Source organism: Pseudophryne corroboree, chromosome 1 (assembly GCF_028390025.1).
Source record: "Pseudophryne corroboree isolate aPseCor3 chromosome 1, aPseCor3.hap2, whole genome shotgun sequence".
NCBI classification, from domain to species: Eukaryota; Metazoa; Chordata; class Amphibia; order Anura; family Myobatrachidae; genus Pseudophryne; species Pseudophryne corroboree.
Window position 1 is genome coordinate 463,942,129 of NC_086444.1, and position 26,419 is coordinate 463,968,547.

At 48.2% G+C, this 26,419-nt stretch overlaps 1 protein-coding gene across 1 annotated transcript; it reads right to left on the reverse strand.

The window, feature by feature from the left end:
* Positions 1-506: 506 nt before the first annotated feature.
* CKS2 (CDC28 protein kinase regulatory subunit 2) lies at positions 507-20,786 on the reverse strand. The gene is made up of 3 exons (XM_063913702.1): positions 20,392-20,786; positions 16,908-17,035; positions 507-1,318 (listed from the first exon to the last, which is right to left on the reverse strand). The coding sequence occupies exons 1-3, from the start codon at positions 20,448-20,450 to the stop codon at positions 1,266-1,268; spliced, it is 240 nt and encodes a 79-aa protein (XP_063769772.1). The 5' UTR covers positions 20,451-20,786; the 3' UTR covers positions 507-1,265.
* Positions 20,787-26,419: the final 5,633 nt, after the last annotated feature.

The window sequence follows — 26,419 nt, forward strand, 5'->3', positions numbered from 1 at the left end:
GGATATGGGATACTCAACCTGTATAAACCAAAAGTCATCAGATATCTCACACTTACCTTTAAACCTAGATGCAAGTCCACCATCCCCCACTTTGTGGTCTATATTAGTTCCCACAGCCTTACCACTTCTTATGGTAAGATGGTTTGGGTGGTGAAGAAGGATCGATCCATTCTAATCCCAAAGCTGCCACTATCTTTCTCCATGCACATGCATAAAATCCAGCCCAGTGTACAGAAGGTGTTTAAAACTAGTGGCCCTCCAACTGCTGTGAAACTACATATGCCTGCACGCTGTAACAGTTTTGTAATAAGGCATGCTGGGATATTTAGTTCTACAGCAGTTGTAGGGCCACATAAGGAATATCCCTGGTAAGTCGTCTCTCCACTGCAGGGCAGCAGTCTCCAAAAAGGCTTGTTCACTATCAGTGGTCAATCAGGCTCTCTACTGAAATGCAGTTTTTACATACAGATCATTTCTCACAGCAGTAGAAATTGAGTAAACAAGCGTGACTAAAATGGCCACAGAGGTGGCTAAAATACAGTTTGCTTTATTGATAGGTGTGACAAGTTAATACATGCAAGCTATTATAGTAATTTGTATCTGAATATATGTAGCACATTGGGTAGTTCCTTTTTGATAATGCAGCTGGGCTGTACTTTATACATCACATAACAGTCACAGCTGAAGTCCATAAGAAGGTACTACCTAACACATTGAGGGTTACATATCATAAAATAGTCATAACCATTTAATATTTTATTTACAAAGATCAAATTGGCACCTTACTTGCTTGGCCATGTGATTAGATTACAATGGAAGACAGTCTGCTCCTTCATACAGCAATGTACAGTATTTTGCATGTAATGTACTACAAAGCCACTTGTGATACTTTCAGAGTAGGATGCATCATATCAACTCTAACAAAATAAAAATGCCTCAGATAACATTTCAAACTTTTTTGGGTGTGTCAGAATGTGGCCAAACAAAATCAAGACATTAACGCATAATGTAAGATCAAACATGCATAGAACATGTAAACTTTATTAAACAGTGGTCTGGGAGAGGGTTTACACACAGATGTGACAGCAGAAGGAAGACAGAAGAACAGAACACAATAGCAGCTCCATCATGCAGACACTCACTGAGCTCATCTGCTGTTAAGAATACAGCTCTTGCACAGCTGTGGTTGTGAGGGTCATAGTCCTTGTATTCACTGAATACTACAATATATACAGATTGTCCCAAAAGATACAGGTGAAAAGCAGTCATTTCTGTTGGTCTTTTGGAAGAGGCCTCCTAAAAAGTAGTATGTGTGGCTCTGTAAAAAGGAGAACACAGACAAATAAGACAATCTGAATAATCCCAGGAGTTTCCTCCATGAACATCTAGTGTATATTATTTATAAATAAAAACCACACAAACCACCACAATAATAATTCAATAGGCAAATTTATATTTCTATATTGCAACCCATGGGTTGTGTGTTCACAGCTCCCATGGGGGTCAAACTAGCCATGCCCAATAGGGACTTTACCATTCAGATTTATTTTGTCATAAAACTCAGCTGGCGTTTTGTTTTTTCACTGTAGTCTGCCCGTTACTTCTTGTTCTCGAGACAAGTATAGACATAGGACCAGTATATTAATAGTAGAAATAATGGTATCTAGTGTTAGGCCAGTCTATATAAAAAAAAAAAAAAAAATAAGAATTTACTTACCGATAATTCTATTTCTCGTAGTCCGTAGTGGATGCTGGGGACTCCGTCAGGACCATGGGGATTAGCGGCTCCGCAGGAGACAGGGCACAAAAATAAAGCTTTAGGATCAGGTGGTGTGCACTGGCTCCTCCCCCTATGACCCTCCTCCAAGCCTCAGTTAGGATACTGTGCCCGGACGAGCGTACACAATAAGGAAGGATCTTGAATCCCGGGTAAGACTCATACCAGCCACACCAATCACACCGTACAACTTGTGATCTGAACCCAGTTAACAGTATGACAAAACGTAGGAGCCTCTGAACAGACGGCTCACAACAATAACAACCCGATTTTTTTGTAACAATAACTATGTACAAGTATTGCAGACAATCCGCACTTGGGATGGGCGCCCAGCATCCACTACGGACTACGAGAAATAGAATTATCAGTAAGTAAATTCTTATTTTCTCTAACGTCCTAAGTGGATGCTGGGGACTCAGTCAGGACCATGGGGATTATACCAAAGCTCCCAAACGGGCGGGAGAGTGCGGATGACCCTGCAGCACCGAATGAGAGACTCCATGTCCTCCTCAGCCAGGGTATCAAATTTGTAGAATTTAGCAAACGTGTTTGCCCCTGACCAAGTAAATGCTCAGCAAAGTTGTAAAGCCGAGACCCCTCAGGCAGTCGCCCAAGATGAGCCCACCTTCCTTGTGGAATGGGCTTTTTCTGATTTTGGCTGTGGCAAGCCTGCCACAGAATGAGCAAGCTGAATTGTACTACAAATCCAGCGAGCAATCGTCTGTTTAGAAGCAGGAGCACCCATCTTGTTGGGTGCATACAGGCTAAACAGCGAGTCAGATTTTCTGACTCCAGTCGTCCTGGAAACATATTTTCAGGGCCCTGACAACGTCAAGTAACTTGGAGTCCTCCAAGTCCCTAGTAGCCGCAGGTACCACAATAGGTTGGTTCATGTGAAAAACAGAAAACACCTTAAGGAGAAATTGAGGACGAGTCCTCAATTCTGCCCTGTCAGAATGAAAAATTAAGTAAGGGCTTTTATATGATAAAGCCGCCCATTCTGACACACGCCTGGCTGAAGCCAGGGCTAATAAAATATTTCACATGGAAGGTGAAGATTCTAAGTCCACAGTGGTGAGTGGATCAAACCAATGTGACTTTAGGAAACTCAAAACAACATTGAGATCCCAAGGTGCCACTGGGGGCACAAAAGGAGGCTGTATATGCAGTACCCCTTTTACAAACGTCTGAACTTCAGGCACTGAAGCCAGTTCTTTCTGGAATAAATTTGACAGGGTCGAAATTTGAACCTTAATGGACCCTAATTTTAGGCCCATAGACAGTCCTGTTTTCAGGAAATGTAGGAAACGACCCAGTTGGAATTCCTCTGTAGGGACCTTCTTGGCCTCACACCACGCAACATATTTTCGCCAATTGCGGTGAAAATGTTTTGCGGTTACATCCTTCCTGGCTTCGACCAGGGTAGGGATGACTTCATCTGGAATGCCCTTTCAGGATCCGGCGTTCAACTGCCATGCCGTCAAACGCAGCCGCGGTAAGTCTTGGAACAGACAAGGCCCCTGCTGGAGCAGGTCCTTTCTTAAAGGTAGAGGCCACGGTTCTTCCGTGAGAATCTCTTGAAATTCCAGGTACCAAGTCCTTCTTGACCCATCCGGAACCACGAGTATCGTTCTTACTCATCTCCTTGATTCTCAGTACTTTTGGTATGAGATGCATAGGAGGGAACACATACCATGACTGGTACACCCACAGTGTTACCAGAGCGTCCACCGCTATTGCCTGAGGGTCCCTTGACCTGGCGCAATATCTGTCTAGTTTTTTGTTCAGGCGGGACGCCATCATGTCCACCTTTGGTTTTTCCCAACGGTTTACAATCATGTGGAAGACTTCCCGCTGAAGTCCCCACTCTCCCGGGTGGAGGTTATGCTGAGGAAGTCTGCTTCCCAGTTTTCCACTCCCGGAATTAACACTGCTGAGAGTGTTATCACATGATTTTTCACCCAGCAAAGAATCCTTGCAGTTTCTGCCATTTCCCTCCTGCTTCTTGTGCCGCCCTGTTTTCGTGGGCGACTGCCGTGATGTTGTCCCACTGGATCAATACCGGCTGACCTTGAAGCAGAGGTCTTGCTAAGCTTAGAGCCTTGTAAATTGGCCTTAGCTCCAGTATATTTATGTGGAGAGAAGTCTCCAGACTTGATCACACTCCCTGGAAATTTTTTCCTTGTGTGACTGCTCCCCAGCCACTCAGGCTGGCATCCGTGGTCACCAGGACCCAGTCCTGAATGCCGAATCTGCGGCCCTTTCATAGATGAGCACTCTGCAGCCACCGCAGAAGAAACACCCTTGTCCTTGGAGACAGGGTTATCCGCTGATGCATCTGAAGATGCGATCCGGACCATTTTCCCAGCAGATCCCACTGAAAGGTTCTTGCGTGAAATCTACCGAATGGGATCGCTTTGTAAGAAACCACCATTTTTCACAGGACCCTTTGTGCAATGATGCACTGATACTTTTCCTGGTTTTAGGAGGTTCCTGACTAGCTCGGATAACTCCCTGGCTTTCTTCTCCGGGAGAAAACATCCTTTTCTGGACTGTGTCCAGAATCATCCCTAGGAACAGCAGACGTGTTGTCGGAAAAAGCTGCGATTTTGGAATATTTAGAATCCACTCGTGCCGTCGTAGAACTACTTGAGATAGTGCTACTCCGACCGCCAACTGTTCTCTGGACCTTGCCCTTATCAGGAAAGCGTCCATATTTCTTTTAGGAAGAATCATCATTTCGGCCATTACCTTGGTAAAGACCCGGGGTGCCGTGGACAATCCAAACGGCAGCGTCTGAACTGATAGTGACAGTTCTGTACCACGAACCTGAGATACCCTTGGTGAGAAAGGCAAAATTTGGACTTGTAGGTAAGCGTCCCTGATATCCAGTGACACCATATCGTCCTGGTTCGCTATCACTGCTCTGAGTGACTCCATCTTGATTTGAACCCTTGTATGTAATTGTTCAAATCTTTTAGATCTCACCGAGCCGTTTGGCTTCAGTACCACAATATAGTGTGGAATAATACCCCTTCCCTTGTTGTAGGAGGGGTACTTTGATTATCACGTGCTGGGAATACAGCCTGTGAATTTTTTTTTCCAATACTGCCTCCCTGTCGGAGGGAGACGTTGGTAAAGCAGACTTCAGGAACTTGTGAGGGGAAGACGTCTCGAATTTCCAATGTACACCTGGGATACTACGTGTAGGATCCAGGAGTCCACTTGCGAGTGAGCCCACTGCGTGCTGAAACTCTTGAGATGACCCCCCACCGCACCCGAGTCCGCTTGTATGGCCCCAGCGTCATGCTGCGGACTTGGCAGAAGCTGTGGAGGACTTCTGTTCCTGGGAATGAGCTGCCTGCTGCAGTCTTCTTCCCTTTCCTCTAACCCTGGGCAGATATGACTGGCCTTTTGCCCGCCTGCCTTTATGGGTACGAAAGGACTGAGACTGAAAAGACTGTGTCCTTTTCTGCTGAGATGTGACTTGGGGTAACAAAAGTGGATTTTCCAGCTGTTGCCATGGCCACCAGGTCCGATGGACCGCCCCTTTATACGGCAATACTTCCATGTGCCGTCTGGAATCTGCATCATCTGACCACTGTCGTGTCTATAAACATCGTCTGGCAGATATGGACATCACATCTACTCTTGATGCCAGAATGCAAATATCCCTCTGCGCATCTCGCATATATAGAAATGCATCCTTAAAATGCTCTATAGTCAATAAAATATTGTTCCTGTCAAGGGTATCAATATTTTCAGTCAGGAAATCCGACCAAGCCCCCCCAGCACTGCACATCCAGGCTGAGGCGATTGCTGGTCATAGTATAACACCAGTATGTGTGTATATACTTCTTAGGATATTTTTCAGCTTCCTATCAGCTGGCTCCTTGAGGGCGGCCGTATCTGGAGACGGTAACGCCACTTGTTTTTATAAGCGTGTGAGCGACTTATCCACCCTAAGGTGTGTTTCCCAACTCGCCCTCACTTCTGGCGGGAAAAGGTATACCTCCAATAATTTTCCATCGGAGGAAACCCACGTATCATCACACACTTTAATTTATCTGATTCAGGAAAATACTACAAGTAGATTATTCCCACCCTACATAATACCCTTATTTGTGGTACTTGTAGTATCAGAAACATGTAACACCTCCTTCATTGCCCTTAACATGTAACGTGTGGCCCTAAAGGAAAATACGTTTGTTTCTTCACCGTCGACACTGAAGTCAGTGTCCGTGTCTGTGTCGACCAACTGAGTTAAATGGGCGTTTTTACAAGCCCCTGACGGTGTCTGAGACGCCTGGACAGGTACTAATTTGTTTGCCGGCCGTCTCATGTCGTCAACCGACCTTGCATCGTGTTGACATTATCACGTAATTCCTAAATAAGCCATCCATTCCGGTGTCGACTCCCTAGAGAGTGACATCACCCATACAGGCAATTTGCTCCGCCTCCTCACCAACATCGTCCTCCTACATGTCGACACACACGTACCGACACACAGCACACACACAGGGAATGCTCTGATAGAGGACAGGACCCCACTAGCCCTTTGGGGAGACAGAGGGAGAGTTTGCCAGCACACACCAAAAACGCTATAATTATACAGGGACAACCCCTTATACAAGTGTTTTCCCTTATAGCATTTTCACATATGTAATCATATCGCCAAATAAGTGCCCCCCCTCTCTGTTTTAACCCCGTTTCTGTAGTGCAGTGCAGGGGAGAGCCTGGGAGCCTTCCTCTCAGCAGAGCTGAGCAGGAAAATGGCGCCGTGTGCTGAGGAGAATAGGCCCCGCCCCCTAAAACGGCGGGCTCTTCTCCCGGAGTTTGTGAGATCTGGCAGGGGTTAAATACATCCATATAGCCTCAAGGGCTATATGTGATGTATTTTAGCCATAAAAAAAAAATAAGAATTTACTTACCGATAATTCTATTTCTCGGAGTCCGTAGTGGATGCTGGGGTTCCTGAAAGGACCATGGGGAATAGCGGCTCCGCAGGAGACAGGGCACAAAAAAGTAAAGCTTTACTAGGTCAGGTGGTGTGCACTGGCTCCTCCCCCTATGACCCTCCTCCAGACTCCAGTTAGGTACTGTGCCCGGACGAGCATACACAATAAGGGAGGCATTTTGAATCCCGGGTAAGACTCATACCAGCCACACCAATCACACCGTACAACTTGTGATCTAAACCCAGTTAACAGTATGATAACAGAAAGGGCCTCTTAAAGATGGCTCCTTAACAATAACCCGAATTAGTTAACAATAACTATGTACAAGTATTGCAGATAATCCGCACTTGGGATGGGCGCCCAGCATCCACTACGGACTCCGAGAAATAGAATTATCGGTAAGTAAATTCTTATTTTCTCTATCGTCCTAAGTGGATGCTGGGGTTCCTGAAAGGACCATGGGGATTATACCAAAGCTCCCAAACGGGCGGGAGAGTGCGGATGACTCTGCAGCACCGAATGAGAGAACTCCAGGTCCTCCTTTGCCAGGGTATCAAATTTGTAAAATTTTACAAACGTGTTCTCCCCCGACCACGTAGCTGCTCGGCAGAGTTGTAATGCCGAGACCCCTCGGGCAGCCGCCCAAGATGAGCCCACCTTCCTTGTGGAGTGGGCTTTTACAGTTTTAGGCTGTGGCAGGCCTGCCACAGAATGTGCAAGTTGAATTGTGTTACAAATCCAACGAGCAATCGACTGCTTAGAAGCAGGTGCGCCCAACTTGTTGGGTGCATACAGTATAAACAGCGAGTCAGATTTTCTGACTCCAGCCGTCCTTGAAATGTATATTTTTAAAGCTCTGACAACGTCCAACAACTTGGAGTCCTCCAAGTCGCTAGTGGCCGCAGGCACCACAATAGGTTGGTTCAGATGAAATGCTGATACCACTTTAGGGAGAAAATGCGGACGAGTCCGCAGTTCTGCCCTATCCGAATGGAAGATTAGATAAGGGCTTTTATAAGATAAAGCCGCCAATTCAGATACTCTCCTGGCAGAAGCCAGGGCCAGTAACATAGTCACTTTCCATGTGAGATATTTCAAATCCACCTTTTTCAATGGTTCAAACCAATGGGATTTGAGGAAATCTAAAACTACATTTAGATCCCACGGTGCCACCGGAGGCACCACAGGAGGCTGTATATGCAGTACTCCTTTGACAAAAGTCTGGACCTCAGGGACAGAGGCCAATTCTTTTTGGAAGAATATTGACAGGGCCGAAATTTGAACCTTAATGGATCCCAATTTGAGACCCATAGACAATCCTGATTGTAGGAAATGTAGGAAACGACCCAGTTGAAATTCCTCCGTCGGAACACTCCGATCCTCGCACCACGCAACATATTTTCGCCAAATGCGGTGATAATGTTTCACGGTGACTTCCTTCCGTGCCTTAATCAAGGTAGGAATGACTTCTTCTGGAATGCCTTTCCCTTTTAGGATCTGGCGTTCAACCGCCATGCCGTCAAACGCAGCCGCGGTAAGTCTTGAAAGAGACAGGGACCCTGCTGTAGCAGGTCCCTTCTCAGAGGTAGAGGCCACGGTTCGTCCGTGAGCATCTCTTGAAGTTCCGGGTACCAAGTTCTTCTCGGCCAATCCGGAACCACTAGTATTGTTCTTACTCTTCTTTGCCGTATGATCTTCAATACCTTTGGTATGAGCGGCAGAGGAGGAAACACATACACTGACTGGTACACCCAAGGAGTTACCAGTGCGTCCACAGCTATTGCCTGTGGATCTCTTGACCTGGCGCAATATTTGTCCAGTTTCTTGTTGAGGCGAGACGCCATCATGTCTACAATTGGTCTTTCCCAACGGTCTATTAACATGTTGAAGACCTCTGGATGTAGACCCCACTCTCCCGGATGAAGATCGTGTCTGCTGAGGAAGTCTGCTTCCCAGTTGTCCACGCCCGGGATGAACACTGCTGACAGTGCTATCACGTGATTCTCCGCCCAGCGAAGAATCTTCGCAGCTTCTGCCATTGCACTCCTGCTTCTTGTGCCGCCCTGCCTGTTTACATGGGCGACCGCCGTGATGTTGTCCGACTGAATCAACACCGGCTTCCCTTGCAGGAGAAGTTCCGCCTGGCTTAGAGCATTGTAGATTGCTCTTAGTTCCAGAATGTTTATGTGAAGAGACTTTTCCAGGCTCGTCCATACTCCCTGGAAGTTTCTTCCTTGTGTGACTGCTCCCCAGCCTCTCAGGCTGGCGTCCGTGGTCACCAGGATCCAATCCTGAATGCCGAATCTGCGGCCTTCTAATAGGTGAGCCTTCTGCAACCACCACAGAAGTGACACCCTTGTCTTTGGTGACAGGGTTATTCGCAGGTGCATCTGCAGATGCGACCCTGACCATTTGTCCAACAGATCCCTTTGGAATATTCTTGCATGGAATCTGCCGAATGGAATTGCTTCGTAAGAAGCCACCATTTTTCCCAGGACTCTTGTGCTGACACCTTTCCTGGTTTTAGGAGGTTCCTGACCAGGTCGGATAACTCCTTGGCTTTTTCCTCGGGAAGGAAAACCTTTTTCTGGACCGTGTCCAGAATCATTCCTAGGAACAGCAGACGAGTTGTCGGGATTAATTGGGATTTTGGAATATTCAGAATCCACCCGTGTTGTCTTAGCACCTCTTGAGATAGTGCTAATCCTGTCTCCAGCTGTTCTCTGGACCTTGCCCTTATCAGGAGATCGTCCAAGTATGGGATAACTAATACGCCTTTTCTTCGAAGAAGAATCATCATCTCGGCCATTACCTTGGTAAAGACCCGAGGCGCCGTGGACAATCCGAACGGCAGCGTCTGAAACTGATAGTGACAGTTTTGAACAACGAACCTGAGGTACCCCTGGTGTGCGGGGTAAATCGGAACGTGGAGATACGCATCCTTGATGTCCAAGGATACCATAAAGTCCCCTTCTTCCAGGTTCGCTATCACTGCTCTGAGTGACTCCATCTTGAACTTGAACTTTTTTATGTAGATGTTCAAGGACTTTAGATTTAGAATAGGCCTTACCGAGCCATCCGGCTTCGGTACCACAAATAGAGTGGAATAATACCCCTTTCCTTGTTGTAAGAGGGGTACTTTGACTATCACCTGCTGAGAGTACAGCTTGTGAATGGCGTCCAAAACCATCTCCCTTTCGGACGAGACGGTTGGTAACGCAGACTTCAGGAAACGATGAGGAGGATCCGTCTCTAATTCCAACCTGTACCCCTGAGATATTATCTGCAGGATCCAGGGGTCTACCTGCGAGTGAGCCCACTGCGCGCTGTAATTTTTGAGACGGCCGCCCACTGTCCCCGAGTCCGCTTGAGAGGCCCCAGCGTCATGCTGAGGTTTTTGCAGGAGCCGGGGAGGGCTTCTGTTCCTGGGAAGGAGCTGCCTGTTGGTGTCTCTTCCCTCTGCCTCTGCCTCGTGGCAGGTACGACAAGCCCTTTGCTCTCTTATTTTTGTAGGAGCGAAAGGGCTGCGGTTGAAAGGTCGGTGCCTTTTTCTGTTGGGGAGTGACTTGAGGTAAAAAGGTGGATTTCCCGGCAGTAGCCGTGGCCACCAAGTCTGATAGACCGACTCCAAATAACTCCTCCCCTTTATACGGCAAAACTTCCATATGACGTTTTGAATCCGCATCACCTGTCCACTGTCGTGTCCATAAGGCTCTTCTGGCTGAAATGGACATAGCACTCACCCGAGATGCCAGTGTGCAGATATCTCTCTGTGCATCACGCATATAGATAAATGCATCCTTTATTTGTTCTAACGACAGCAAAACCTTGTCCCTATCTAGGGTATCAATATTTTCAATCAGGGATTCTGACCAAACTACTCCAGCACTGCACATCCAGGCAGTTGCTATAGCTGGTCGTAGTATAACACCTGCATGTGTGTATATACTCTTTTGAATAACTTCCATCCTCCTATCTGATGGATCCTTAAGTGCGGCCGTCTCAGGAGAGGGTAACGCCACTTGTTTAGATAAGCGTGTGAGCGCCTTGTCCACCTTAGGGGGTGTTTCCCAGCGCGCCCTAACCTCTGGCGGGAAAGGGTATAATGCCAATAATTTTTTTGAAATTATCAACTTTCTATCAGGAGCAACCCACGCTTCATCACACACGTCATTTAACTCTTCTGATTCAGGAAAAACTGTTGGTAGTTTTTTCACACCATACATAATACCCTGTTTTACGGTATCTGTAGTATCAGCTAAATGTAACGTCTCCTTCATTGCCAAAATCATATAACGTGTGGCCCTACTGGAAAATACGTTTGAATTTCCACCGTCGTCACTAGAATCAGTGCCTGTGTCTGGGTCTGTCGACCGACTGAGGCAAAGGGCGTTTTACAGCCCCTGACGGTGTTTGAGGCGCCTGGACAGGCATTAATTGATTGTCCGGCCGCCTCATGTCCTCAACCGACTGTTTAAGTGAAGATAAACTATCACGTAATTCCACAAATAAAGGCATCCATTCTGGTGTCGACCCCCTGGGGGGTGACATCTGCATATTTGGCAATTGCTCCGCCTCCACACCAATATCGTCCTCATACATGTCGACACCACGTACCGACACACACAGCAAACACACAGGGAATGCTCTAATGAAGACAGGACCCACTAGCCCTTTTGGGGAGACAGAGGGAGAGTCTGCCAGCACACACCAAAAAGCGCTATATATAACAGGGATAGCCTTATAATTAAGTGCTCCCTTATAGCTGCTTTAATATATACAATATATAGCCATTAATGTGCCCCCCCTCTCTGTTTTACCCTGTTTCTGTAGTGCAGTGCAGGGGAGAGACCTGGGAGCCGTCCTGACCAGCGGAGCTGTGACAGAAAATGGCGCCGTGTGCTGAGGAGATAGGCCCCGCCCCTTTCTCGGCGAGTTCTTCTCCCGCTATTATTTTAGTCAGGCAGGGGTTAAATATCTCCATATAGCCCCTGTGGGCTATATGTGAGGTATTTTTAGCCTTTTATAAGGTTTTTATTTGCCTCTCAGAGCGCCCCCCCCCAGCGCTCTGCACCCTCAGTGACTGCCGTGTGAAGTGTGCTGAGAGGAAAATGGCGCACAGCTGCAGTGCTGTGCGCTACCTTATGAAGACTGAGGAGTCTTCAGCCGCCGGTTTCTGGACCTCTTCACGCTTCAGCATCTGCAAGGGGGTCGGCGGCGCGGCTCCGGGACCGGACTCCATGGCTGGGCCTGTGTTCGATCCCTCTGGAGCTAATGGTGTCCAGTAGCCAAGCAGCAAATCCACTCTGCACGCAGGTGAGTTTACTACTTCTCCCCTAAGTCCCTCGTTGCAGTGATCCTGTTGCCAGCAGGACTCACTGTAAAGTAAAAAAACCTAAACTAAACTTTCTCTAAGCAGCTCTTTAGGAGAGCCACCTAGATTGCACCCTTCTCGTTCGGGCACAAAATCTAACTGGAGTCTGGAGGAGGGTCATAGGGGGAGGAGCCAGTGCACACCACCTGACCTAGTAAAGCTTTACTTTTTTGTGCCCTGTCTCCTGCGGAGCCGCTATTCCCCATGGTCCTTTCAGGAACCCCAGCATCCACTTAGGACGATAGAGAAAAAAAGGTATAATACATTGCTGCCCAGAGCGCCCCCCCCAGCGCCCTGCACCCTCAGTGACCGCTGGTATGAAGTGTGCTGACAACAATGGCGCACAGCTGCAGTGCTGTGCACTACCTTATGAAGACTGAAAGTCTTCTGCCGCCTGTTTCTGGACCTCTGGACCTCTTCAACTTCGGCATCTGCAAGGGGGGTCGGCGGCGCGGCTCCGGGACGAACCCCAGGGTGAGACCTGTGTTCCGACTCCCTCTGGAGCTAATGGTGTCCAGTAGCCTAAGAATCCAATCCATCCTGCACGCAGGTGAGTTGAAATTCTCTCCCCTAAGTCCCTCGATGCAGTGAGCCTGTTGCCAGCAGGACTCACTGAAAATAAAAAACCTAAAAAACTTTTTCTAAGCAGCTCTTTAGGAGAGCCACCTAGATTGCACCCTGCTCGGACGGGCACAAAAACCTAACTGAGGCTTGGAGGAGGGTCATAGGGGGAGGAGCCAGTGCACACCACCTGATCCTAAAGCTTTATTTTTGTGCCCTGTCTCCTGCGGAGCCGCTAATCCCCATGGTCCTGACGGAGTCCCCAGCATCCACTTAGGACGTTAGAGAAAAAGTTTATGCATTAAAGAAGGGACCAAAAAAAAAACCCCAACAGCCCCCACCCACATGGCAAGCAGTGCGAGGCAAAATAAGCTAGTCATTGTTAAGACATTAAGGGGTATATTCAATTAGGGTCGAAAACTGCTGTCTGTCGAAAAGACGGCAGTATCCAAATTACCTATTCAATCCCAGCTGTTTTTATTCGACAAGTCGGGGAATTCGACTTGTCGAATAGTACGTGAACCGGCGGTATAGCTGCAGATTCACATACTTTTGAGGGAAACGGGGCCAAATGCAACAGGATTTGGCCCCGTTTCCAACCATCTCAGTCAGACATAAGTGTCGGACTGAGATGTGGGACCTTAGAGGAGAGGGGAGAGCACCGCGGGAGAGCAGCCCTACAGCACAGCGCTGTAGGAGGATGTGTCACAGCTGCGCCGCTCACAGCAGCATCCACCCGGCTCCAGCAAGTGAGGTAACACTTGCTGGAGCCAGGTGGACACTGCCATGAGGTCTAGCGGCTGAGACATCCTTCTGCAGCGCTGCTGTAATAATTATTTTATTTATATAGCGCTCTTTCTCCAATAGGACTCAAGGCACTTAACAGATACATAGCATAATATAGTACAGAAAATAATGAAGTACATTTTCATAAAATACAGAAGAATGAAGATACTAAAAGGGACATTATGGAAATGCTTGAGTAAACAGAAAAGTCTTGAGTCTACTTTTGAAGAATTCTATAGTTGGGGCCTCTCGCACTGTGCAGGGAAGTGAGTTCCATAGAGTCGGAGCCGCATGACTAAAAGCTCGACCCCCAGATGAATTACGGTAGATTCTAGGTACTGCTAAAAGTCCTTCATCTACAGATCGCAGTAATCGAGTGGGGCAGTATGGGGTCAGAAGCTGTTTCAGGTACCTTGGGCCTTGGTCATGTAATGCTTTGAAACTCAGTAAGCCAATCTTGAAGATGATTCGCCATCTTACAGGCAGCCAGTGAAGGGAGTAGAAGATGGGTGTTATGTGGCTAGAACGGGGCTGGTTGGTTAACAGCCTGGCAGCTGTGTTTTGCACCAGCTGTAAGCGCTGCAATTCTTTTGCTGGTAGACCAAGGTAGAGGGCATTACAGTAATCTGTATGACTTGGCATATCATCTGAGGGAATTAAGTGCTTGATTCTGGCTATGTTCTTCAGGTGAAAGAATGAGGATTTGATTGTGGCTGATATCTGATGTTTAAGTGTCAAGCCACCATCCAGGACAACGCCAAGATTCCGCACACGATCACTGGTCTGTAATTCTGAATCCCCGAGTGTAAGTCCAGTTGGTTGGCTATGCTGCAGTCTTGTCCTTTGATGTTCCGGTCGTATCATAAGGACCTCTGTTTTATCCGGGTTCAGTCGCAGCCAACTGCTCTCCTCCGCTTGCCCGCTGGTCTCCCCCCTCTCAGGTCTCATCTCAATTCGACTTTTTTTAAAGTCGAATTGAGATGGTATTGAATAGGTGTTATCTGATCCATTCCGACAAATGCATGTTGGAACGGATCAGACCCTAATTGAATATACCCCTAAGGGTCCCCAAAACACTACATCCCATACATACATACATACATACATACATACAAGGGGTAATTAAAGCTTATAATGCAGCTTCAGGAACCAATTTACCATCACCATGCATACTTCTGTGCAACTTCAGTCAATAGGTATACATATATACAATTTTTTGGTGTCTAAATCAATCACTTCTGTGTTTCTCAAGCCCAAGTATATACTGTATACACAAGTAGCAGTTTAAATCTTAACTTTCTCAAGCCTGACAAAATAGTATCATTTTGACCTCTCCCCCATTTAACAGGAATGTTCATCCTAGTTGCCTAGTTATACATTGACATCTACACTTATCCCACAATTTCCTGTGAAGAGCATGCCTTAATACAGACAAGTCATCTAACATGACCAACAAGACACTCCAATTTGGTTTACAAATGTAAATCGATAGGCATGTCTTTACAAAAGAGCAAACAGAGACCATAAGCGTAAAAACCAGTCAGCTCATATTTATTTCTATTTAAGATCTGTAAGTGATCTAAGCTGGTTAATAACTACAGACTTCTGAAAAATACCTACATTGGTAGTGGCAATAAAAACTGGGTGACATGGTTGCACTACAACTATCAGTATACCACAGCCACTCCACGTTTGGAACACACATTTTGAACTTCACACAAAATAATCCCTTAGGCTGGGGCCACACATAGTGGCCAAGCGGGTCCCGCTGAACAGGACCCACTTGACCGGGAGGAGGGTTTTGTGTGCACACTGATCCTGTTCTACAGCCAGCGACACTCAGGATTTCAATGGAGCACAGCCACACTGTGTGAACACATACAATGAAATGTATGCGTTCACATTGAAATCCTGCCGTCCTGTCATTCGGCCCAACTGCAGCATGCTGCGGTTGGGTCCGGGGGTGGCGGGACTTCAGCACACGTGTGGGTGCCTGCATAGGCGCCCATGTGCAGTCTCCTTGCGGGTAAGTGGGTCCTGCTTGGCCACGGTGTGTGGCCCGAACCTAATGTACAGTAGTGGGCTCCTGTTTACATTGAATGTACCAGATTGGTTATGGACTGTACGAATAAACCCACATATTTGTGCTCCCATATTTTGTTGTACTCACATTAGAATTAAGTTAATAAATATATCCAGTACTCTCACACCTTAAAGGTATGTCAATAGAACATTGTTAATAATGTTGAATAGCAACTTATTAAATGCTTTATTTTAGTCATAAGAACAGAGGAGGGGGGGGAGGGGGGGACAGTTAACAAGTGGTGGCAAATTAAATGTACTTTCACTTTCCATAATTCAAGGATTGCTACCCAGGTTACATGCAGATCACAATGGGCTCAATTCAATGAGACGTTAATAGCGCTGTGAAGGATGCCCCGGAGCTATTCGGTTGGTCACACTGTTAAGCAGAAATCAGAGTAAACTAGTCCTGCGATGTCTAAGGGTGGTGTGTAATGCTGCCCGAGTTAGGCAGTTGTGCGGGATGCTGGCCGAACTTAGATTTTTTATTTTTTTTTGAACGAGCAATCACTTACAAGTACATGCAAGTGATTGCCCCTTTAAAAAAAAAAAAAAAAACACCAGTTTCGCAGCACCCTTAAGCCCTATACAGACTAGACAAGACGAGAAAGTGAAGATCTTGCTCAGAAGGGCCAATCTGAGCAAGATCTTTTACAATCTCATCCAGTGTGTGCACTCAAGAGGCCTAATTCAGACCTGATCGCAGCAGCAAAAATGTTAGCTAATGGGTACAACTATGTGCACTGCAGGGGGGACAGATATAACATGTGCAGGGAGTTAGATTTGGGTAAGGTGTGCTCAAACTGAATCTAAAATTGCTGAACATGTACAGATGAGGGAGGTCCTCGTTGACTACGGCCGCCGCTCCCCCCCCCATATCCCCTGTTGGCATCGACAAGTGTGTATGCACTTGCTGAAGGCGTCACCCCGCCAATATCCACGGGGATCGTTTAGTTTATGCCATTCAATTGAAGCCCCGTTTTTTCACCTGGTCAGAAAATCCCATACACGGCTTGTCGAATTTGCGGGGGTTTTCACCCATGCCAATTCGACTTTTTAAAAAGTCGGATTGGCATATCGTAAACGGGACTACAAATGGGCAAAAATGCCCGCAAATTGAATAAGGAGCTGTTGGATCCTCTCCGTTGGAAGGAATCAGACAGCAATTGAATATACCCCTGAGTGTGCCTTGAAGAGAGGTTGGGAATGCCTGGGCTATGATAACAACTGAATATTTCCACTACCTCCTTCCCGACGCTATTATCACGTTGAATTGAATCAAGCCCAATGAACATCCCTTCATTAAACATTAAAACCTCTACAATTCATTACATTTTAAAACTATCTGCATTAGATGCCAACCACATACCTGGCTCATGAATCATGTAATGAACCCAACCAAGGCTTTGTTGAACACCAAGTCTTCTCCACTCTTCCTCAGACATCAGATGCGTTTTTGGTACTTGTTTTGCCAATTCCTTTGGCAGCATAACATGCCTAATTAAAAGAGTATTGTGGATTCAACTTCTTTCAAAATGATTTGTTACATTCATAGACAATCATGAAAAATATATATTTAACCACAAGCTACTGACGTGACATTAAGAATTCATAACTTCATGTATATCCCATACTACAGTTAATGGTCAAACATATGTGGAGATTTATTTTTGCTCACAATAGAGTTGAACCCATTGGGGTCGATCCAATTCAGCAACCGTTGAATAGCGCCGGGAGTTTGCTCCCGGCACTATTCAATACAGCGACAACTGACCCTCAATTGTCGGGAATTCTTCTCTCATCCCCGGGGGATGAGAGAGAAGAAACCCGAAAAAAGTGCTGCCGTGAGGCTGATTCTGTCGGGAATCAGCATCGCCGCAGGTAGTTAAGTCGGAGAATGCCCGTTCTCCCAACAAAACTACCTGTTAAGTCGGCGAGAACGGGCCATCGCTGACTTAACTGGAGCTGAATTGAATAGCGTCGGGAGCTAATTCCCGGCGCTATTCAACTGTTGCCGAATTGAAACGACCCCATAGAGACTTATTAAACTAACCTGACAATATATGTGGCAGTAGAGGATCAAGACTGTTATACAAAAATATGTGCAATGATTTTGCTTAACCAACAATATTAATATAATTCATGTTCATACTACAGTAAGAATGAGGTCAGATTGGTTGCCATGGGGTACAACCAGGACAAACTCAGCCATGTGAAGGCAGTACTCATTATCCTACCAAAAAGCCAGTTCAAGGTTTAGTGAGCTTGAAAAGTACAAGCAGATCGGAGATCGGCTGGCTGTGAGCACTACAGGACATGCAGCCACATTATAGCATCAATGAGTATTAGATGGGTATGTACCTCACTACAGGTGCACACACACTGGGAGTGTATGCACAGCAATGATTGTGAACATCGCCGTCAGGAAAACCGCTCAGTGCATACACACTGAGCAAATTTTACCTGGCCCAAAGACCCTTCAGGGGGGGGGGGGGGGGGGGGGGAGAAGAACCACTTCCCACAGGGATGCAATCAATTTGTCAACTGTCTGGATCCCAGCAGTCAAGATACAGGTGCCAGAATTCTGACAGCAGATTGTGCCAACTGCCGGAATCCCAGTGCACAGGGGCTATTCCCACTAGTGGGTGTCCATGACAATCAGAGTGATAATAGAACCTGTGGCAAGCGCAGCAGGCAGGATGCCGCTGTCAGGATCTTGACAGCAGGCATTCAGCCCGCCGGTAAACAGTATGCCACCCGTCTGAGCGATCTTGTTCACAGACATATCAGGTCGGCACAGCAAATAATATCCAGATATATTGGTACATCTGGCTGTGAGTAGAAAGGACTTGCCAACCGAACGATAGGTTAGCAGCAGAAGCCATTGGATATAACCTCACAAGTGGGCATGCATTTTCAAATGATTGCTGTTAGACAAGCTTGTTTGAGCATACACTTTACTCCTCAATAGATCAGGTGGCTAAATGTATAAACAATCCAACATTTAACCAGTGTCATATCAGCAAATGTTCTCCCAATTTTATAAAGCTTCTCAGACATTAGCAAGTAAACAAGTCAAACCTTTCAGACGGCAATGGCGGGTCGCACCCGAGAGTCGTACACAGTGCTTCCTGGATGCGTCCCAATTCTGCCCCTTTCACAGTGGCATTGCCAGGTTGGTGACGCACGCAGAAGCAGTGCTTGGCGATAAGACCTCCAAGTGACGCCCGTCCATACAGTGTGAACAGAAAACGAGTTGCATCGACCTGGCAACCTGCTCACACCGCACAGCAACCAGGGTTGAAAGTGTTGACCCAAGATATTTCCCATGAGCCCTTTCAGACCGTACAGCAACCCGGGGTTATGCGTGCTCATGCGCAATAGCCCAGGTTACAAGCTGGCGGTCTGAAAAGGGTATCACTGAGCTACATGAGATAAACTGCTGAAGTTCAGAACATGGGGTGCAATAACCAATTTACCTTAGATACAACGCTCTATAAAAGTGATCTAAGGTAAAACAGGAAGACAAGCAATCTGGGCGATTACCCTACATCAGTTTGCCTGTACCCACACACTAGACCAAACATTCCCAACCTTGGTCCTCAAGGCACACTAACAGTCCAAGTTTTAAGGGCCCTACTCACTGGCCGACCCGCCGCCGAGCTGCCCGACGGCGGATACGACCGACGAGCGACCCAGCGGCGGGGGGGCAGTGACGGGGGGAGTGAAGTTTCTTCACTCCCCCCGTCACGCGGCTGCGTTGAAGTGCAGGCAAATATGGACGAGATCGTCCATATTGGCCTGCATGCACAGCCGACGGGAGACCAGCGATGAACGAGCGCAGGGCCGCGCATCGTTCATCGCAGGAGTCTCCACACTGAAAGATATGAACGAGTTCTCGTTCATTTATGAACGAGATCGTTCATATCTTTCAAAAAATCGGCCAGTGTGTAGGGCCCTTTAGTGATGTCCAGGCTTCAGCACAGGTGACTTAATTAGCACCTCAAGTAGTTTGATTTAACCAACTGTGATGAAGCCTGGATATCACTAAAACCTGCACTGTTGGGGGAAGCCTTGAGGACCGAAGGTTGGGATGGGTGGTATTCATGTGACCGCCGGTCTGCACTCGCCCCTCCCCGCCGGGATCCCGGCGTCGGTAAGCTGGCCGGCGGTCAGCCATACTACACCCGTTGGGAATGCCTGCTCTAGACAATATGTCATCCAATACAGCAGATCAGACCAACATAGCAGGCACATCATCTAGCGTATGCCTGCTATGTCCCTGATGATGCATGCTCCCGCGCATTGCCAGCGACATCCTCCATCAACCATACACGCAGTACAATCAGAAGACACTGCTAGCAATGTCGATGCCAGCTCCAACCGCTGCCAATGTCGCTGGTCTAGTGTGTACCCAGCTTAAACTGATGAATCAATTTCTCTCGCTCTGCACCAGGTTGCACATGTTATCCTCTGGTTGGCTGTGCAGCTTGGTCAACCAGATGACGCATGTGACTCACGGGAGCGCACAATTGGGCATCCACATCAGATAATATACACAATTTCTCATTCCAATACAGGCTAACTTGCGGTCCCATGATACACAGTAGCTGCCTGCAGGGGGTTAGTATATAACAGATGACAGCTGCCTCTGCAGCCTGGTAGCACATGGGGAGGAGGTATGAGGGTGCACATTGCCATCGGCTTCTCTAACGCAGCAGTGGTAACCGGGAACACAGACTGCGCCATCACATATGGCAGCAATATTTCTCCGGGAGGGAAGGCGGATACCCCCCACCACAAGGGAGGACGTTCATAAGGCAGCCCAGTCGCCGCCGCACCCCCCTTATTACCTGTACTCGTACTTCTCATCCGTATACTTGTCGGAATAATAAATGTTCTTGAAAGACATGGCGCCGGTGCGTGCGGGCGGGCGGCCGGGGGTTGGCTGCAGCTGCTGGGATGTGTGGGGCCTGGGAGGCGGCGGCCGCTATCTGCTGCTAGTGCTGGCTGAAATCGTTTCTTTGCGTAACTGCCGCCGAAAGTACACGTTTTGAATTACGCAGCATTCGTCTCCCATTGGTTCATATCGGCGCCGGCGGCAGCCAATCACGCATTACTAATTATTTTTTCTTCTTCTCTTCACTTTTCAACGCCGGCGTGCTGTAGCATCTGACCAATCAGAGTCCTGTTGCTAAGGCTGTTCCGGGAGGAGGTGAGCGTACAGGGAGACGTACGGGGCGGGGTCACGGGGGCTGCTGCTGCAGCGCCGTTACGTAAACTATTCCTTCTCTCCTACACAGATTATACACCGCCACAGTACGCACTACGCCGGCAGAGGGTGAGGCGTTGCCACGTGCCAGGAGTGGAGGGGTGCTCAGCGTTACCTGGGCGACAGCGCTGGCAACTCTCCGCCCATAGATACTGCATCGCTCTCATGAACATACTGTAATCCATATTATCCAGCAAAGATCAGCTGACGAGTATAGTCCATTAGTAGTTATTTCCTGTCGCTGTTCCCGTCCTGCTTGTACGTAGGTGCTGCGCAGCCATACTGCTAGGATAAGCTATAGAGTTGTGTATTTGCTATAAGAGTGTTTTGTGTTGATGAATTATAAGAATTATCAACTAAGTTCATTTTGATTCCATGATGTAAGAAAATCAAATAGATGAAGGGGCTGACTCCCACGTTGCTGCGTCTTTTCCGTTTCTTCAGCAACTTACTAATAATAATAAAGCTACTGTCCTTCCTCTGGGGTACAGCTGTGCAGAAGTGTAAGAGGTGCGGCGGTGCGTGTGGTGATGCCTGCTGCCGTGCAGGTGTAGTTTCGGTACTCACCAGGCGCCGCTCTCTATCACCTTCAGGTACCGGAACCTTCAACGGACCTGGCAATCTTCAGTCGGATCCGGACACGATGACCTAGGAGGAAGGAGATTGCAAAGTGCCGTCCTCCTGACTGTGGACCGAAACGCCCTCCGGAGCCGAGGAAAATAGTGCTTTCGGGCTAGGTGAGGGTCATCCCAGGCGTCCGCCACAGAGCCCGAATTTCACCTATTGGCACTCTCGCACCAGGTGGAAATTCTACCTTGCACCGGCGTGCAAGGTTCACCGTTCGCCCTGAAGGAAGGGAGACAGATAGGGACACACAGACAGATGTTACTCACCGTCCTACGTCTTGTACTCCGATCTTCTCCACTTACAGGTCCCTGTAAGGAGGCAAAGAGAGAAACAGCCGTGCAGGGCCTACTCTAATCTAGTGTGCGTCCGCTACACTAGCTGCATAACAAAGCCCTCAAACTGGCTCAAGTGTAAGTGGTGCAACACAAACTATGCACAAACTCTAAAACAACATTTTGCCCTGCACGGTAACACACACATCAGAGTACATCATCAAACGGTGCTGTCCCTTTAAGTATCTGAATCAGAACACCAGGTAGTGGGGCCCGCACAGCTCACCCACCTCCCGTCCTCTCTTTCCAGGGGCTCAGGCCGAGCGGGCCTGCCTGCCTAAACACCTTGGGGTGGACTGGGCCTAGTGCCCAGTGCCACCTCTGTTCACTTTGGGGGAACCACTCATTTATTGGGCCTAGCGCCCCCTATTTGCGCACGGACCCGAGGCCCGACTTTACCCACGGGCCTAGTGCCCACCTAACTCGTCCCTCGTTGGGTGACCTGGGCCTGGTGCCCAGGGTCACCTTATGTTTGGGGCTCAGGCTTACAAGCCTGCCTACTCTGTGCACGTCGGGATGGCCTGGGCCTAGCGCCCAGTACCACCCTTATTCATCTGGGGGGGCGCACCTATTAATCTGGGCCTAATGCCCACTATATGCCCTCGGGCCTAATGCCCGCCTACACAGCCAATTACAGTGGCCTGGGCCTAATGCCCAAACCACCAAATCAGGGGGGGTGACGAACTCCTAACTGCGCAACAGGCCTAGTGCCTGAACTGTGCCCCCGGGCCTAATGCCCGTCCCTGGTGGTCTAGGGAGGAAAAGGGAGGGGGTGAAAGTTGCCTCACAGGGATCTCTGGCGCCCTCTTCTGCCGCTGACCCGTCCTGGCCAGCGGCGTCGCCTCCGCGTCCAACCGCCGCTGGACATCTTCTTGCAGGAGCCCGACGTCTTCTGGCCTCTTCAGCGGCCACCGGATCTCTTCATCCAACTGCCGCCGTCTTCTCCTCTCGACCCGCTCTTCTTCTCCGCTCCCGCGCGGTCTTCCCTCTCCGGATCCCGGCCGCTTCTCCTGCGCTCTTCCGCGCGCTTCGGGTCTTCAGCTCCCGCCCGGCGTCAAGACGCCGGGGGCGGGGCCTATGACGCGTCGAGCGCCGATTGGCTCGCTGCGCCCCTCTCTGATTGGCCGCCGCTCCGGGAGCCGCGATTGGCTCCCGGAGGGCGCCAACATTTAAACTCCTCCGCAGCCTCCGGTCCGGTGCAGTGAAAAGGGTAATCCCTGCACCGGACACCCGCCGCCGCCACACACTGACAGGCGCTGGGGACAGACAAGCTGCCCACAGCCAGGAACTGCAGGGGATGCAGATCCCCTGCACCCTGCCGGTCCGATGTGCCCTGGGACACGGGGCACATCTCCACAGAAGGGCTGTTTTTAGCGATTTTAATGCATCAGCTTCGTGTCCAACTCAGAGTCAGCCCCTAAATGTGAGAGGCATGTTGTAGCCGAGTGTAGATGTTGGGAGAGTCTAAAGGGCCATATACACTGATAGATATCTATGAACGATATCGTTCATAAATGAACAATATATCGTTCAGTGAGTATGCAACAACGATGAACGATGGGCGTCCCTGGAATCGTTCATCGTTGAATTATCAACGTTTATACATGCAAGCCAATTTAAACGATATCGATGTATGTAATGTCATATCGTCCAATGACTTTGCCCAACTGCTAACAAATTTGCTACTGCGATCAACTCTGAATTACCCCCATTAGGTCAACACCATATGCTCGACAGATTTTTAGGGTTTTTCATGCTTTTATAACTTTTGACTCATTTACCATCTACGTCACAAACTATTACCTTCAGTTACCTTGTTTAGCCACCGAGTTCGAAGCGTGGCAAGCGAATGCATTTCAACAAATTTGGGTAAAAAATGTTTGAAAACAAAATACTGTAACCCTTTTTTGTGTCGACCTGTTGACATTTTGACTATCGACCTTTTCACCTAATGACTGTCTATCATTTAACTAACTTCTATACCACACCCCTAGGGCTCATGGGCTGGGCCACCCAAAAACTCCTGCTGAGCAGCTCATGGCATGCCCCCAACTCGTGGCATGCCGTCTTGAGATATGACCACGCCCCCTTGCTGTGCTACACGCGAAGGGTACAGTGCATGAGACCACCCCTACCAGCAGATATGCTTATTAGTATGAGGGGTGAACCATAGCTGGGACAGGTGCTTAGGGCACCAGCAGCTGCTGTAGGCTGGGTTGAGGCTATCTTTTCTGTCACCTGAGGCAAAGACTAAAGGTGTGATTTCTCCTTTCGATTTTGACTATATAGTCAAAAAGTTAGTGCAAATCGCAAGGTATTAGCCACCTTGCGATCCCGATTCGATCCTGATGCGCTATTCCGCGGGGGTCGGTATCGGAAGGCTAGATAGACTGTGCAGGCAAGTCAGTGTTGACTATATAGTGTACTATCTAGTACAGGCCTGGCCAACCTGTGGCTCTCCAGCTGTTGTAAAACTACAAGTCCCATCATGCTTTGCCACAGTTTTGCTATGAGGGAATGCTAAAACTGTGGCAGGGCATGCTGGGATGTGTAGTTTCACAACATCTGGAGAGCCACAGGTTGGCCAGGCCTGTATATAGTATAGTCAAAATTGGCACGTAGATAAAACCGTACATAGTCAAAATCTCATGTACATATAATCAAAATCCGTGCTTCTGGGCTCTGGGGAATTTCAAGGGAAATCGCATAGTCAAAAGTGGGCATAGCAAGGATCTCACCTTGTGTACACAACTTTATCTTGACACCTCCATTCCACTGGCTAGTAGCCACCCTCTACCTAAATGACCACCATCAACACTATAATTAGGGGTTTGCCGCCTAACATAGCACAGAGGTCTGTGGTCAACAGCAGTGCTTATCCACAGCCCCTGCATCTAGCTAGCATCCCTTGGCACTACACACATGCACACAGCAGCTCCTATAGCCTGCCCCCTCCCCTTCCCCCCCATCCTGAGTATGCTGTGGTCTGTGCTGTAATTCCCTGCACTGCCAGCCCCTCCCCCTCTGTATGATGTCATGTACATTGGAGTGTGGCCAGCACAGGACACAGGCCCTCTTATGGCACTGACCACCATTTAATACAGACCATATCATTCATGGCAATACTGTGTACTACAGACAGCATTAGTGACTGACCTACATATATTACGGACAGCATTAGTAACTGTCATATACTATAGACAGCATCACTAACTGCCATATAGTACAGACAGCATCACAGCAACTGCCATATTCTACATATAGCTTTAAACTCCTAATTATTCCTCAATCTCATAAAAAACCCTAATCCTAATTAATCCTATTAGATCATTATCCTAATTAACCCTATTTGATCATTAACCCCAGCCCCCCTTATTATTATGCTGGAGACACACTAGAGGATATATTATGAACAATATGCCCGATTCCAACATTTCGGAATGACATATCTTTCATATCATCCAGTGTGTACACACTATATCGTCGACGATGCGTGATCCCGCGGATTGTCCAAGGCATCCCCTGTCGTCCGTACATGCATGTCAATCTGAGATGTTTCTACAGCTTAATTGGAGTCCACCTGTGGTAAATTCAGTTGATTGCTATGATTTGGAAAGGCACACACCTGTCTATATAAAGGTCCCACGCTTGACAGTGCATGTCTGAGCACAAACCAAGCATGAAGTCAAATGAAAAATATCTGCTGCTTTGAAGGTCCCATGGAGCACAGTGACCTCTATCATCCGTAAATGGAAAAAGTTCGAAACCTCCAGGACTCTTCCTAGAGCTGGCCGGCCGTCTAAACTGAGCGACGGGTGACCAAGAACCGATGGTCACTTTGTCAGAGCTACAGCATTCCTCTGTGGAGAGAGGAGTACCTTCCAGATGGACAACCATCTCTGCAGCAATCCACCAATCAGGCCTGTATGGTAGAGTGGCCAGAAGGAAGCCACTCCTTAGTAAAAGTACATGGCAGCCCGCCTGGAGTTTGCCAAAATGCACCTGAAGGACTCTCAGACCTTGAGAAACAAATTTCTCTGGTCTGATGAGACAAAGATTGAAATCTTTGGCATGAAATGTCAGGCGTCATGTTTGGAGGAAACCGGGCACCACTCATCACTAGGTCATACCATCCCTATAGTGAAGCGTGGTGGTGGCAGCATCATGCTGTGGGGATTTCTCTGACGTCCTAGTGGATGCTGGGGACTCCGTAAGGACCATGGGGAATAGACGGCTCCACAGGAGACTGGGCACATCTAAGAAAGATTTAGGACTATCTGGTGTGCACTGGCTCCTCCCCCTATGACCCTCCTCCAAGCCTCAGTTAGATTTCTGTGCCCGGCTGAGCTGGATGCACACTAGGGGCTCTCCTGAGCTCCTAGAAGAAAGTATAGTTTAGGTTTTTTATTTTCAGTGAGACCTGCTGGCAACAGGCTCACTGCAACGAGGGACTAAGGGGAGAAGAAGCGAACCTACCTAAGTGGTGGTAGCTTGGGCTTCTTAGGCTATTGGACACCATTAGCTCCAGAGGGATCGAACACAGGACCCGACCTCGTCGTCCGGAGCCGCGCCGCCGTCCCCCTTACAGAGCCAGAAACAAGAAGGTGGTCCGGAAAATCGGCGGCTGAAGACTTCTGTCTTCTCCAAGGT